A 13920-nucleotide genomic window follows, 5' to 3' on the forward strand; every position below is an offset into this window, starting at 1 on the left:
GCTAGAGTGCAGTGACGTGATCTTGGCTCACTGCAACCTCCGCCTGCCAGGTTCAAGCAACTCTACTCTCTCAGCCTCCTGAGTAGCTGGGACTACAGGCATGTGCCACCACGCCTGGCTAATTTTTGTATTTTGAGTAGAGATGGGGTTCCACTATGTTGGCCAGGCTGGTCTTGAACTCCTGACCTCGTGATCCACCCGCCTCAGCCTCCCAAAGTGCTGGGATTACAGGTGTGAGCCACTGCACCCAGCCAGAAGAAAACAACTTTTAACCACATGACTTTGCCTATCAGGGTCTACCAGACAAATCTTTTTGAAGATACATTTCCACAATCTGCATATTTCCAAAGATGTCTGTTTTTGTTAGTTGAGTTTTAAATTTTGATTGCAGATATATTTCTTGCATGACATGTCTATGTGAAAATCTAATTTATTAAAAATGTGTATCATGCTGCCAAGGAAATTGAGCAATAAAATGCCTTGGGACTAAGTAAAAAGAAAAAAAAAAAAAACATTAAAACTACCAAGTGAGAACATCCTACTTTGCTTGAGAAGAAATTCAAAATACCTAAGATAGTGATTTTTTGATAGCAAATGTACTATTTAAGTGCAGGATCAACAGTCATTTCTACTGAGAAATATTCCAAAACTAACATCAGCTCGTAACTCAAATAGGTCAAGTAAATCATACCAACTTGAAAAACAGGTTATCAGGAAGTGTTTCAGAACTGTGGTTCAGTGATTTGGAAGATATATTTTTAAAACATTATTAGGCTACTATTATTACATTTTGAATTTGTTACATTATAATTTAGTTAAAATTTTAAACTTACCAAAAAAGTAGAAGACATAAGTCCAATTCATATAGTAGCAAATTATTCCAGAAAGAGGAAGAGAAATTACTGTCCCAAGCTGTGCTCCTAGAACAACACATAAGACTATTTTATAAACTTTGGAGAGAGAGAAACAAGGATAGGACAGACAAGTCTACTGCTTACAGAGGATGGGTAACAGGCTGGGCACAGTGGCTCATGCCTGTAATCCCTGCACTTTGGGAGGCTGACGTGGTTGGATCACCTGAGCCTAGGAGTTTGAGACCAGCCTGGGCAATATGGCAAACTCCTATCTGTACTAAAAATACAAAAATTATCTGGGTATGGTGGTGGTGCACGCCTGTAGTACCAGCTACTTAGCCACTTGGGAGGTTGAGGTGGGAGGATCGCTTCAGCTGTTGAGGCTGCAGTGAGGGGCGATTGTGCCACTGCCTTCCAGCCTGGAGTGAGACCCTGGCTCAAACAAAAAAAAAAAAAAAAAAAAAAGGCTAAAATTTGGTCCCATAGAAACAAGATTAGAAAAAAGATACAGAGGTAGTATAACAGGACATGCAAAGGAATGGAAGTAGTAAAGCAGAAAGTAGGCTTGGGAACTTCATTTGGGTAAAGGAAAGGAAAAGCAGATAAAGCTGGAAAAATAGGTTGGACAGTCGAACAGTTACTGAGTACCTACTCCATGCTAGGCACTATCTGCCAGAGATATAAGGCTAGCTGCAACAAAGTAGTGAAGACTGTAAAGAATCTTGCCCCTAGTTCAAGGAGTTTGGGATTTATTCAATAGGTAAAGGGGAACCTTAGATAGTACCTGTTCTTGAACCTATCATCAGATTTCTCATGTCAATCTCAACATAGCTGCAAGGATAATCTTCTTAAAATGTAATTGAATCATGCCTCTTAAAAAACAATCTACATTTTTTCCTGTAGCCTGTAAGACCTGATGTAACCCGGCTCTTATCTCTTTCTCTAACCTCATCTTATGCCATCATCCTCCTTACTCACTGAGTTCTAGCCATCCAAAGTAGTTTTCCACTTCTTTTAACCCTTATGTTATTTCTTGCCTGAGTGCCCTCGTACATGCTGTTCTGATTGGCTGAAATGCTCTTCTCCCTGCATGAATGGTTTGTTCTTATCCTTCAGATTTTAGCTTATAAGTACCACAGAGAGGCCTTTTCTCAACTACTGTATTTAAAAAGAAGTCCAGTGGAAAAATTTTAATTCAGTCAATGAAAGAAAGGCTAGAATTTCTTATGCAATCTGGTAAAATTATAATTCACATATATAAAACTCATGTTATCTCACCTGTAGATCAAAATGATGGCAAACAAAGATGCAATAGAAAAAAGATGCATGAAGAGAGGGGTTGAGAATCATGATACATTCATTAGTTAATCAAAACAGAAATCACGATTTAAGGACAAAAACATTCAATTTTCTAGCTACTGGCCTTTTTTTTTCTTTTTTTTAAATAGCATCTCTAAACAAACAAAAATAAAATTTAAAACCCCCAAAAAAGTAAACAGAAAAAGAAAAAAAAAATAGCATCTCTATACCAATATCTGAAAACACAACATACTTTGAAATAGATGATGGCAGATGGGGAAAATGACATTAGTCAATTAAGCTGCATTACTATAAGTTGTTGAGCCAAAGAGAAAAATTGGTAATAAAGTTATACTACCGGAACTTAATGTTCTCCCCAAAGGGGCATTCAATCCAACATTGCATCGTTCTGGTATGCAGGCCCTTTTTCCCCAAGGTTGATATATACATAACATATTACAGCAAAATTTGGTAATTGTTATCTCACCTGCATATGAAATGCTAAGAAGCTTGCTTCTTTCAAGAGGGGGAGCCCAAGAAGACCACATGGCATGCATGGCTGGAAATGTAACACCCTGAGAGAAGGGAACATGATATTTCTGATGAAATGTAAGGTAGTTTTGTTAATGCTTTAAAGTAAGTTAAGTATTTTGCTACAAACGCATTTTCTGGATAAGAATCAAACCAGAATCAGGTTCCATGAAATGAGAAATTTTTACAGTGTTAAGTGAAAATATCTAATAATGAAGTACTTTCAGAATTTGAGGCTGGGTGTGGTGGCTCATGCCTGTAATCCCAGCACTTTGGGAGGCCAAGGCAGGAGGATTGCTTGAGCCCAGGAGTTCGAGATCAGCCTGGGTAACGTAGTGAGACGCCATCTCTTAAAAAAAAAAGTAAAACTCCCCAAAGATTCATGGATTTTGGAACTGGTTTTAAGACAACAAGATAAGGGTTACAATAAATCTAAAATAATTGTACTGAGTGAGGACATAAAGGGATCATGCTCAAGGTTAATTTTACTCATTCACTTTATTAATCACCTGAATGAAAGGGAATATTACTAACTTATAACTTTAAAAAATACTGAGCTAATATTTTGGGATACTGAAAAAAAATTCAAGCTGACAATCAACCAGAAAAACAGTCCTATTAAAATAAGGATGAATTCAATTAGCATGTTTACAGCCTTTCTTCTTTTTTTTCCTGTGATAACAAGCCTAGTAGATGCCAATTACTGACACGGAGAGGTAACAGGATGTGGAAACAGGGAGTTTCATAGAGACTGGGCAAATGAGGAGATACCACAGGAGAGTGAGAGAGAACGGCTCTCCTTGGACACTCTCTGTGTCACTTCAGAAAGATTAGTTAACCTCCCTGAACTTCAAGGCGGTTGCATAATTGTTGTAAAGATAAATGGTAGCTAGTGCTATTATTAGTGGAGAGAAGAATAAATGTTTTAATACTTTGTACTTTCCGCTGACTCTTTCAAAAACAAAAACAAAAGGAATTAAAAAAAAGTAATACCAATGGAAGGCAAAGATGATTTAGGTACATTGCAAATCAATAAGAATCTATATCATGGAGCATCCACAGGATGAGTCATTATAGAAGAAAACTTAAGATGTTTGGAAATGCCCACAGAGATTATGTTGTAGAAAACTTTATTATAAAACCTAGGGACAATGTAGGTATATTTATGGTGAATCAGATGGTAGGAATGCAAGATAGTAATCTAAGTGTCTTTTATGAATGAGGAAATGCACCTGTGATACATATTGAAGGGATGAAGAAGGACGAGAGAACCTGAGTATAAATACAACTTAAATTCTATTTAGTTGTTGGCTGGACATGGTGGCTCATGCCTGTAATCCCAGCACTTTGGGAGGCGGAGGCAGGTGGATCACTTGATGCCAGAAGTTCGAGACCAGCCTGGCCAACATGGTGAAACCCCGTCTCTACTAAATATACAAAAATTAGCCAGGCATAGTGGCGCATGCCTGTAATCCCACCTACTTGGGAGGCTGAGGAAGGAGAATTGCTTGAACTCAGGAAGCGGAGGTTGCAGTGAGCCGAGATCATGCCACTGCACTCCAGCCTGGGCAACAGAGTGAGACTCCGTCTCAAAGACTAGAAAAAAATAAATAAATGAATAAATAAAATGTCACCTGAGATAACAGTAGTAATATGATCAATATGCCGTAATGTTAAATTAGTGGCATAAACTGGAAGTAAAATATGGGAATACATTCAGCAAGGAGATTCAATACTAGGATCAGAGAAAATATGCTAGATTTAAGTATATTTTACTTTGTCAAGAAGAATAGGAACCTGGTAATAGAGGAGTAATTTTAATTTTGTGATCAGGAAGGGTTTACTTAATGGACCTCTATTGATAAGAACAAAATAAAAACATTCAGATGAATGAAAAATCTTTTAATAGTACCTGGCAATTTCCAAAGTATTCTAGCAATCCTTATCACATACGAATTTTATATCTAATCTGTGACTGAAAACAGGGAAGGTATTTTAGTCCCAGTTTAAAAAATGATGGGACTGAGATCTAGAGATTAGAGCTTACCTAAGGTTTCACTGTTAGATACAATAGAGCTATTATTCAAACTCTGGTCCAGTGTTCATTCCAACAGCATGATACACTGCTACTTAAAATAATCTTCATGCTCTACACCAAGCCCAGTGGCCATTATCTTGCTTGAATTAAAGAAATGCAAGAGAGCAAAATACACCTTTCCCTGGATTTCAGAGGTAGAAGTTCAAAGTTATAAAGGGAAAGTGAAAATTATTAACTATGGGGGTACACATGATGAAATACAAAAGAAAAGTGGGAAGGAAAAGAAAGACAAGAATCAAAATTTTAAAAAATGATAAAACTATTAAGAGGAGGGAAATAAAAGAGGCAAAAATCAATAATACTTCTAAAAAGAGCAGAATCATAGAACTAAATTGAGATAGTTATATAAAATCATAAAATATTTGTCTCTAAGTTACAAGACCAGAAAAAATAAAAGAATAAGCAATAAAAAAGAAATTAAATGCAACTCAACAGTCTATTGTGTAAAATGTGCTTCAGACTTGGGCATCAATGATAGAGCAGAGTTTAACTGTGGCAAGAGTACAAGAGGTAAGGATGGTCAATCTTAACGATTTTTTTTTCTTTCGAGATGGAGACTTGCTGTCGTCCAGGCTGGAGTGCAGTGGCGTGATCTTGGCTCACTGCAACCTCTGCCTCCCGGGTTCAAGCAGTTCTCCCACTTCATCCTCCCGAGTAGCTGTGATTACAGGTGTGCACCACCATGCCCGGCTAATTTTTGTATTTTTAGTAGAGATGGGGTTTCACCATGTTGGCCAGGCTGGTCTCAAACTCCTGACCTCAGGTGATCCACCTACCTCGGCCTCCCAAAATGCTGGGATTACAGGCATGAGCCACCATGCCCGGCCTATCTTAACCATTTATTAATGGTTTATTTTCTTCTCTCCTAAAGTATGAGCTATGAAGTCTCTTTTGGAAAAATGTTTTCTCTGGTTTTTGAGTAAAGGTTCCAATTTCAGGGTGCTCCTACTAGAGACCTCATTTACCACAAACAAAATCTATTCAGGTAATTTTCTAGTTAGTCCTTTCTCTAAAAAATAAACCCCTGTTATCATCCAATGTTATTTTTTGGTTCATATTCATACCAAAGAATGACATCTTTAAGAAAAAGAGAAGGAGACACAGGGTAAGAAGTAAAACAAGAGAGAAAAGAAAATTACCTCTCCTAGTCCTTCTAGTGCTCTGAGTACAATGAGTGGTCCAACTCCTAAATCTGCAGCAATGGGAGTGAACAGGGTGAGGACAGCAGTGCCAAGGATCCCAAATCCTAGCAGCATTTTCCCCCCTATTTTGCTGGCAACATATCCTCCAGGAATCTGTGTGATGATGTAGCCATAAAAAAAGGAACCGAGAATCCATCCTTGAGTTTCTGCATCCCACTGGTACTTCTTACCCTACAAAAATCAGAAAAGAATAAAACAATCCTTTAAGACCTTCACAGAGCAGCTCTTTTCTCTTACTGGCATGTAAGTACATATAAATGAGATTTTGAACCACTATTTTGGACTGAAGAACATGCAAACTTTCTAGTAGGTGGGTGAGTCATAACAATATAGACATACAGTATTTAGAAGTGAATGAAAAAGAACTGACAGTCGTAAACTTCAAGAAGGCTTGCAATTTTATAAAACTAGACTGCAGGATGAGCTGCCAGAAGCTTTATAATAACTATGACCAAGAAGGCTCACAAAAGAATCACAAAAAAGGCTTGGGTATCTCTGAACCTACTATGGCTCGGGAGGCTGCCACCCCACCCCGGCCCTGCCTCCCCCTCCCAAAAAAAGAGTCACAGGCTTAATCCAGAAAGCTATTAAAGAGAAAACTGTAGTGGCTGAGCTAGGCTTTGGGAACCAGGCTTGGTTTTAATCCTAGTTCTATTACTTACCGAATGTGTGATCTGGGAAGAGGAAATGAAATAGGCACATAAAATAAGGCTCGATGTACAGTTAGTGTTCACTTAGTGCTGGCTATTAACATGCATAAATGTAGATATTAATAATATCTCCCCATTTCAGACCAAGCACTTAAACAAGCACATGGAACAATTCCAAAGAGCAAGAATTTAAATCAAGCCACAAACTTCATGTGAATAGAACCTGTGTTTTCATTAGTAGCAGCACATAGTAAGGTACTAATGAAGATTTAGTGACTGATCTGAGTATCTGACATTTTTAATGCAGTGTAGCTGTCTAACAAAGCCAACATGTCAAGAACCATTCTGGGATTTCTTTCTACTGCTGATATAAGGCAGATGAAGATAAGTAGCAGGGTCAACAAAAGCACTTTGCAAAGAAAAAGACACAAAGCAAACTCCTACTTTTCCTTATTTAGGGTACCAATTTGCAGTTTATCTGTGGAATTCTAGGATTTCATGTACATTCCAGCAGTATTGTCCCTGAAGGTCACAGGTTGGAGTGGAGAAAGTGAGTGATGTGTACCCAAATGTTACTCAGCAACATTATTAAAGTCAAATATAAAGATTTTTGGAGAGATTTATTTTGTTTAAAGAGAAATCCTCTTTCCTGCTTGAATGCTCTGCTTGTGAATGATAGAGGAGATTCATCTAAGTATGAACTAGTATCTTCGTGAGCACTGAAGATGGGTGAAAATTTATTTATTTATTTATTTATTTTTAAATTTTTTTTCTGAGACGGAATCTCGCTGTCGCCCAGGCTGGAGTGCAGTGAAGCGATCTCAGCTCACTGCAGGTTCCGCCCCCTGGGGTTCACACCATTCCCCCGCCTCAGCCTCCCGAGTAGCTGGGACTACAGGCGCCCACGACCTCGCCCGTCTAATTTTTTGTATTTTCAGTAGAGACGGGGTTTCACCGTGTTAGCCAGGATGGTCTCGATCTCCTGACCTCGTGATCCACGTGCCTTGGCCTCCCAAAGTGCTGGGATTACAGGTGTGAGCCACCGCGCCCGGCCAAAAATTTATTATTTTTTATTTATTTATTTTTTTGAGACGAAGTCTTGCTCTTGTTGCCCAGGCTGGAGTGGAATGGCGTGATCTCAGCTCACTGCAAACTCCACCTCCCAGGTTCAAGCAATTCTCCTGCCTCAGCCTCCTGAGTAGCTGGGATTATAGGTGTGTGCTACCACGCCTAGCTAATTTTTGTATTTTTAGTAAAGACAGGGTTTCGCCACGTTGGCCAGGCTGGTCTCGAACTCCTCACCTCAGGTGATCCACCTGCCTCAGCCTCCCAAAGTGCTGGGATTACAGGCATGAGTCACTGCGCCCAGCCTGCAAATGTACTTCTAAAAAGAATACTAGCTTTTCTTTCTGTACTATCTCCTTGTGTGATAAGCAACATAAAATGAAGTATATATAACTTAATTATAAACAAATGATGAATACACATTTACCAATTCCACTATAACATAAGGCAGGCAAAATGACTTATGTGGCTTAGGTTGGGCATGTGTACATTCAGAAAAGAATGTCCTAAGAAACTGGCCAGTTCTTGTTTTTCATCTTGCAACTGAGATTACCTAAACTCTCTTGCAGCTGTAACTCCATAAGTGATATAGGGTTATAAATAATACTCCTATAAAAGCTATTTAGAAAATTTAAAACAGTTTAATTTTCTGTTATATAAAACAGGTTTTTCCAAATTTTCTTTAAGCATGGTATGTTTATAGAGGGAATGGAAGAACTACTTTTCAAACAGATGAAGGTGTATTACGGCACAGCAGTAGTAGCTATAGTTACAAGTTATTGCCCAATCAGTTCCTGGGAAAACACAAAAAGAAAGTGATTCAGAGTATACACAAACAAAGTATAGTTTCTGTAGGATGAAAAAAGACCTTTTAATATTTTTACTTGCAAGTATTTTAGGATAATTAAAATTGTTTCCTTAAAAAATAGCACCTACCGTTTGATTATGATGAACTTTTATGGGAGCAGAATGCTCTGGACACGCCTTGGAAGTTCTATTATCTTCTAAAGTTGTATTTGAATCTACCATATCCACTAACGCAACACTCAGATTCACACGTAATGCATACACAATGAAGAAACCAAAAAAGGCCAAAATTGCTAAGTTGTAACGAGCAGAGCACCACACTGGAGCTGAAATAAAGATTGGGGAAAATTTTTATTTATTTTTAAATTTTTATTTTTAGAGACAGGGTTTTGCCATGTTGCTTAGGCTGGTCTTGAACTCCTGGGCTCAAGCCTTCCACCCACCTCAGCCTCCCAAAGTGCTGTGATTATAGGCATTGGCCACCACACCCGGCTGCTTTAATTAAAAGAGTTAATTACATGATATTGTCTAAATAGTGAAAAAGGTTGCTTTTTAAAAGTACAAAAATAATTATGAAAAAATGTTAAAGAATATTCTTAGATTAAGCAAATCTAAGAAACATTTGTCAAAGATTAGCTGTTCCTCATACCTGTAGTTTTGGTAAAAATTTCACACGAGAGCCTGAACTATAAGAAAGTTCATTAAAACATGGAGGTAGTAGTTTTATCACCTTTGCTGAGAAAAAGATCTATTCCAGATTCAAACTGAACCCCTACTCCTTGTCAGCTGGCAAAGATATACGGCATGAGAAAAGCAGATAAGGAGGTTTAATGGCATTACTATTTCTGAAAAACTATCTGAAAAATGGTCAATAAGTACTTGAGTACTTACAATGACATGATATATTACTGATTATGAGTTAGTAGCCATCTCATTGTTAAATGTAGCATAGAAAAAAAATTTACTGCCAAGGGTAGGGCATGAAATTTCTCTTGATAAATTTCTTACCTCGAAGAGTATCCTCAAAGGCTGGGTTTGAATCAGAAGCCATGATTAATACTTAAAGCCATCGTAAACTAAATGCATTTAAGAATCTAGAAGCAAATTTGCAGAACCTATGACAGTTGCAGCATCTGTGACAGTTGCTCAGTAGTTATCAAGCGTAAAGGGCTCACAGTAAAAAGGGAAATCAGTGAATGTACCACCATGATTAAAAAAAAAGGATGCCGGGCACAGTGGCTCACGCCTGTAATCCCAGCACTTTGGGAAGCCGAGGCGGGCGGATCACCTGAGGTCAGGAGATCGAGACCATCCTGGCTAACACGGTGAAACCCCGGCTCTACTAAAAATACAAAAAATTAGCCGGGCGTGGTCGCGGGCGCCTGTAGTCCCAGCTACTCGGGAGGCTGAGGCAGGAGAATGGCGTGAACCCGGGAGGCGGAGCTTGCAGCGAGCCGAGATCGCGCCACTGCACTCCAGCCTGGGCGACAGAGACAGAGACTCCGTCTCAAAAAAAAAAAAAAAAAAAAAGGAATGCAGAGTAGGTTGGAGGAACCAATAAAAGGATCATGTGAGAGGAGGAGTTTGACCTATTTATTACTCTAACTGTGGGCTTATGCATAGTTTCTCTTTTTTCTTCTTTTATTGAGTTGCAGAATTGGAGAGGGATGGGATTCAGGATGCTGACTAAGGATAATCAACCTCTTAGTAACAAAGAGAAATTAGCTAATCCAGAGTCTGAACATCTTTAAGTTTAGTAAACTCTGAGTGGCTGATAAATACCTCTTTAAAGATATAAACATGTATTTCATTAAGCAATGACATATTAAAATTAAATGAAAATATGTGTGCTTTTATTTGGTAATGACACATCAATATCATATAAATGTGTGTATGTTTTTCCCCTACTTAAGAATCCTGGTGTTTTCATTAACCTAGCATCAGAGGAGAGAATATATTTTACAGAATACAAAAGTCTTGATACTGGCTCAGATGAACTGATTTTGACTGAAACATTAATGAATATGCACAACTATACTTAGGTTTATATTAATATATTATGATCCAACTCACTTTTCTGTATGCCCTCCTATGTTTAACAACTGCTATTATTTTTTTTTTCCCTGTGTAAGATTTACTTCTTTTAACAGGAAACTTTTCATTTGGCATTCTTAAATCCTTTCTTCAGGGGTACAGCTATGAAATTTACGGTACCACTACCATAGTTAGATCCAGATCTGTAAGAACTGAATTTCTAAAGTTCTATTCACATTGTCTCTATTACTAGAATCTAGGCAAATTTGCTTTCTGCTGCAACCAAATGGGCAGTTGTCCAGTTAATGACAGTTTGGATATTGTGAGGCATGTTTTGTAAAAAAACACATTTTCTTTTTTCTTTTTTTTTTTTTTCAGAGACAGGGTCTTGCTCTGTTGCCCAAGCTGGAGTACAGTGGGTGATCATAACTTTCTGTAACCTCGAACCCCTGGACTCAAGTGATCCTCTCACCTCAGCCTCTTGAGTAGCTGGGACTAAAGGCATATGTCAGCATATCTGACTAATTTTTAAATTTTTACTTGTAGAGTCAGGGTCTCACTATTTTGCCCAGGCTGGTCTTGAACTTTTGGCCTCAAGCAATCCTCCCATCGCAGCCTCCCAAAGCACTGGAATTATAGACGTGAGCCACTGTGCCCAGCAGAACACGTTTTCTTTATCATTGCTCTGTGTCAGGTGATATTACCTAGAAGTCTGGATGGGGGACTCAAAAATCTAGCTAAATTTGTGCATTAAAATGTGTTACTTTGAGCAATTTGGAGCAAGAAAAATCCACATTTATGTACTATGTCTGTTTTGTCAATGCAGCATTTAAAAAGATCATTACCTATTTCAGCAAAGGAGTGATGAGATGTGATTTATGGTTTAAAAGAGCTTATCTGGTTGATGGTTTAAAGAGCTCATCTGGTCCCTGCATGGAGACTATAGAAAGGAGAAGTGTGAAGGGCATAAGGAATGTACAGTCAGGGAGATCACTTAAAGGACTACTGTAGCTTTCCAGCTAAGAGATGAAGGTGGCTTAAACTAGAGTGAAAGCAGCAGTGAAGAAAAATGGGCAGATTTGAGATGTTTAAAGGCAGAATTAACAGGCCTTGCCCAAATGTTAGATGTGGGAGTAAGTGAAGGGGAGGGATGAAGTTATTAGTAATTCTCTTACTCTAAAAAACTGTATTTTATGCTACTGTAATTTGTAATGTTATTACTTCATTCTATCCTTATTTGCAGTTATCTTATTTTACTGTACATTATTAGTTTTCCCTAAGTGATGCTTTATTGGGACTATGATATACCTTATCATGTGAATTACAAGGGGCTAGAAGGTTGAGAAGTGAAAGAAAGGTAAGTAAAATGATTTCAAATTACTCGTGGTATTACTTGGAAATCTGACCTACAAGTTATAGATCAGGCAACTTTAACTTTTGGATGCATAGTCAGTAATTAGAAAATAAAAAGCGGCCAGGCACGGTGGCTCATGCCTGTAATCCCAGCACTTTGGGAGGACGAGGCGGGTGGATCACCTGAGGTCAGGAGTTTGTAGACCAGCCTGGCCAACAAGGTGAAACCCCGTCTCTACTAAAAATACAAAAATTAGCGGGGCGTGGTGGCAGGCACTTGTAATCCCAGCTACTCGGGAGGTTGAGGCAGGAGACTCGCTTGAACCAGGGAGGTGGAGGTTGCAGTGAGCCGAGATCACGCCATCGCACTCCAGCCTGGGGGACAAGAGCGAGACTTCGTCTCAAAAAAAAAAAGAAAATAAAAAGCCAACTCAGGTGTCACAAAGTATATTACTATGAGATTCTAAGAAATATTAAAAATAAATAATTACTAGCTAATAAAATGATTGCTGATTATAAATATATTCAATCAAAATTTTTATTTCAAGAAGGTATAGCAGTAAAGAAAAACATGCCTGTGAATGTGAATATTCTTTGAAATTGATCCAACAAAAGCATGCTTGCATGACCAAGAGAGAGAACATCCATTGAGCATCAAGTTCAAAGCAAAATCATGCTTGCATAAGGAACATGGCACCCATCAAAAACAAACATCAGCTTCTAAAATATGTTTTAAACTTAGGAATGTGTGTGGGTGTAACTGAAAGTACACAGGCTAATTTAGAGTGGGACCTGGGAATGAATCTGTTTCTGATTTTTCACTGGCTGTGTGCTTTTGTAGAAATTACTTACTAGTTTTCATCCTCAGGTTTCTTAGCTATAATATGTAGAGACCACCATCTACCCACAGGGCTGCATGGGGATTAAATGAAATACTGCAAGACATTATAGCAGGCACTTAGTAAAAAGGATTTCTTCCTCCTTTTTATCTGGAGAAAGTTATGCCAATAAGACAAAGTACTATGTACATATATATAAAAAGGAACAAAAGAGGCATATTAATCTGATGGGGGGGACAGTGGAGACAGTCAGAGAAGGCCTCTTGGAGAAGTCTTCTTCAAGGAGCAGGAAGTCACCAGTAGGGACAGATGGAACAATCCAAGCAAAAGCAGCAGCATGTACAGAGGTATGGAAATGAGACAGATAAACATAGGGAGAGCAGGACATTCTAAATGATCTGCAGTATCTAGATTACGTATTGTAGTAACTCTAAGAACTAACACTATTGGGTGGGATAGTGGTATTAAGTTTAATAACATAAAATAATATATAATTTTTTTTTTTTTTTTTGGAGATGGAGTCTTTCTCTGTCTCCCAGGCTGGAGTGCAGTGGCACAATCTCGGCTCACTGCAACCTCCATCTTCCAGGTTCAAGCAATTCTCCTGCCTCAGCCTCCCGAGTAGCTGGGACTACAGGCATGCATCACCACACCCAGCTAATTTTTGTATTTTTGGTAGAGACAGGATTTCACCATGTTAGCCAGGCTGGTCTCAAACTCCTGACCTCAGGCAATCCGCCCACCTTGGCATCCCAAAGCATTGGGATTACAGGCGTGAGCCACCATGCCTGGAAAATAATATATAATATTTATTACAAGCCGGGCATGGTGGCTCACACTCGTAATCCCAGCACTTTGGGAAGCTGAGATGGGGAAGGACTGCTTGAGCCCAGGAGTTCAAGACCAGCCTGGGCAACATGATGAAACCCCATCTCTACAAAAAATTTCAAAATTAGCTGGTTGTGGTGTTGTGCACCTGTAATCCCAGCTACCTGGGAGGCTGAGGTGGGAGGATGGCTTGAGTCTGGGAAGTTTAGGCTGCAGTGAGCTGTGATTGTGCCACTGCACTTCAGCCTGGGCAACAGAATAAGACTCTTGTCTCAAAAAACAAATATTACTAAGCACTTTCTATACGCTTGGCACTAGTCGAAGTATTTTGCCTGAATTAGGGTTATTATAAGGATTCAC

The 13920-nt window shown here is 38.8% G+C and overlaps 1 protein-coding gene across 7 annotated transcripts in view; it reads right to left on the reverse strand.

The window, feature by feature from the left end:
- Nucleotides 1-13920, reverse strand: part of SLC17A5 (solute carrier family 17 member 5) — a 58911-nt gene that overhangs the window by 40663 nt on the left and 4328 nt on the right. For 4 of the 7 annotated variants that reach the window (XM_031012174.3, XM_055390631.2, XM_063707707.1 and 1 more), the window contains exons 2-5: nt 8636-8832; nt 5922-6155; nt 2641-2728; nt 834-920 (exon numbers count right to left, since the gene is read on the reverse strand). In XM_031012174.3, coding sequence (XP_030868034.2) covers nt 834-920; nt 2641-2728; nt 5922-6155; nt 8636-8832 — 606 coding nt within the window. Of the gene's footprint in view, nt 1-833; nt 921-2640; nt 2729-5921; nt 6156-8635; nt 8833-9514; nt 9953-13920 lie in introns of those variants that run through there. The other 3 variants (XM_055390630.2, XM_055390632.2, XM_031012176.3) reach the window with 3 other exon arrangements.

This window comes from Gorilla gorilla, chromosome 5 (assembly GCF_029281585.2).
Source record: "Gorilla gorilla gorilla isolate KB3781 chromosome 5, NHGRI_mGorGor1-v2.1_pri, whole genome shotgun sequence".
NCBI classification, from domain to species: domain Eukaryota; kingdom Metazoa; phylum Chordata; class Mammalia; order Primates; family Hominidae; genus Gorilla; species Gorilla gorilla.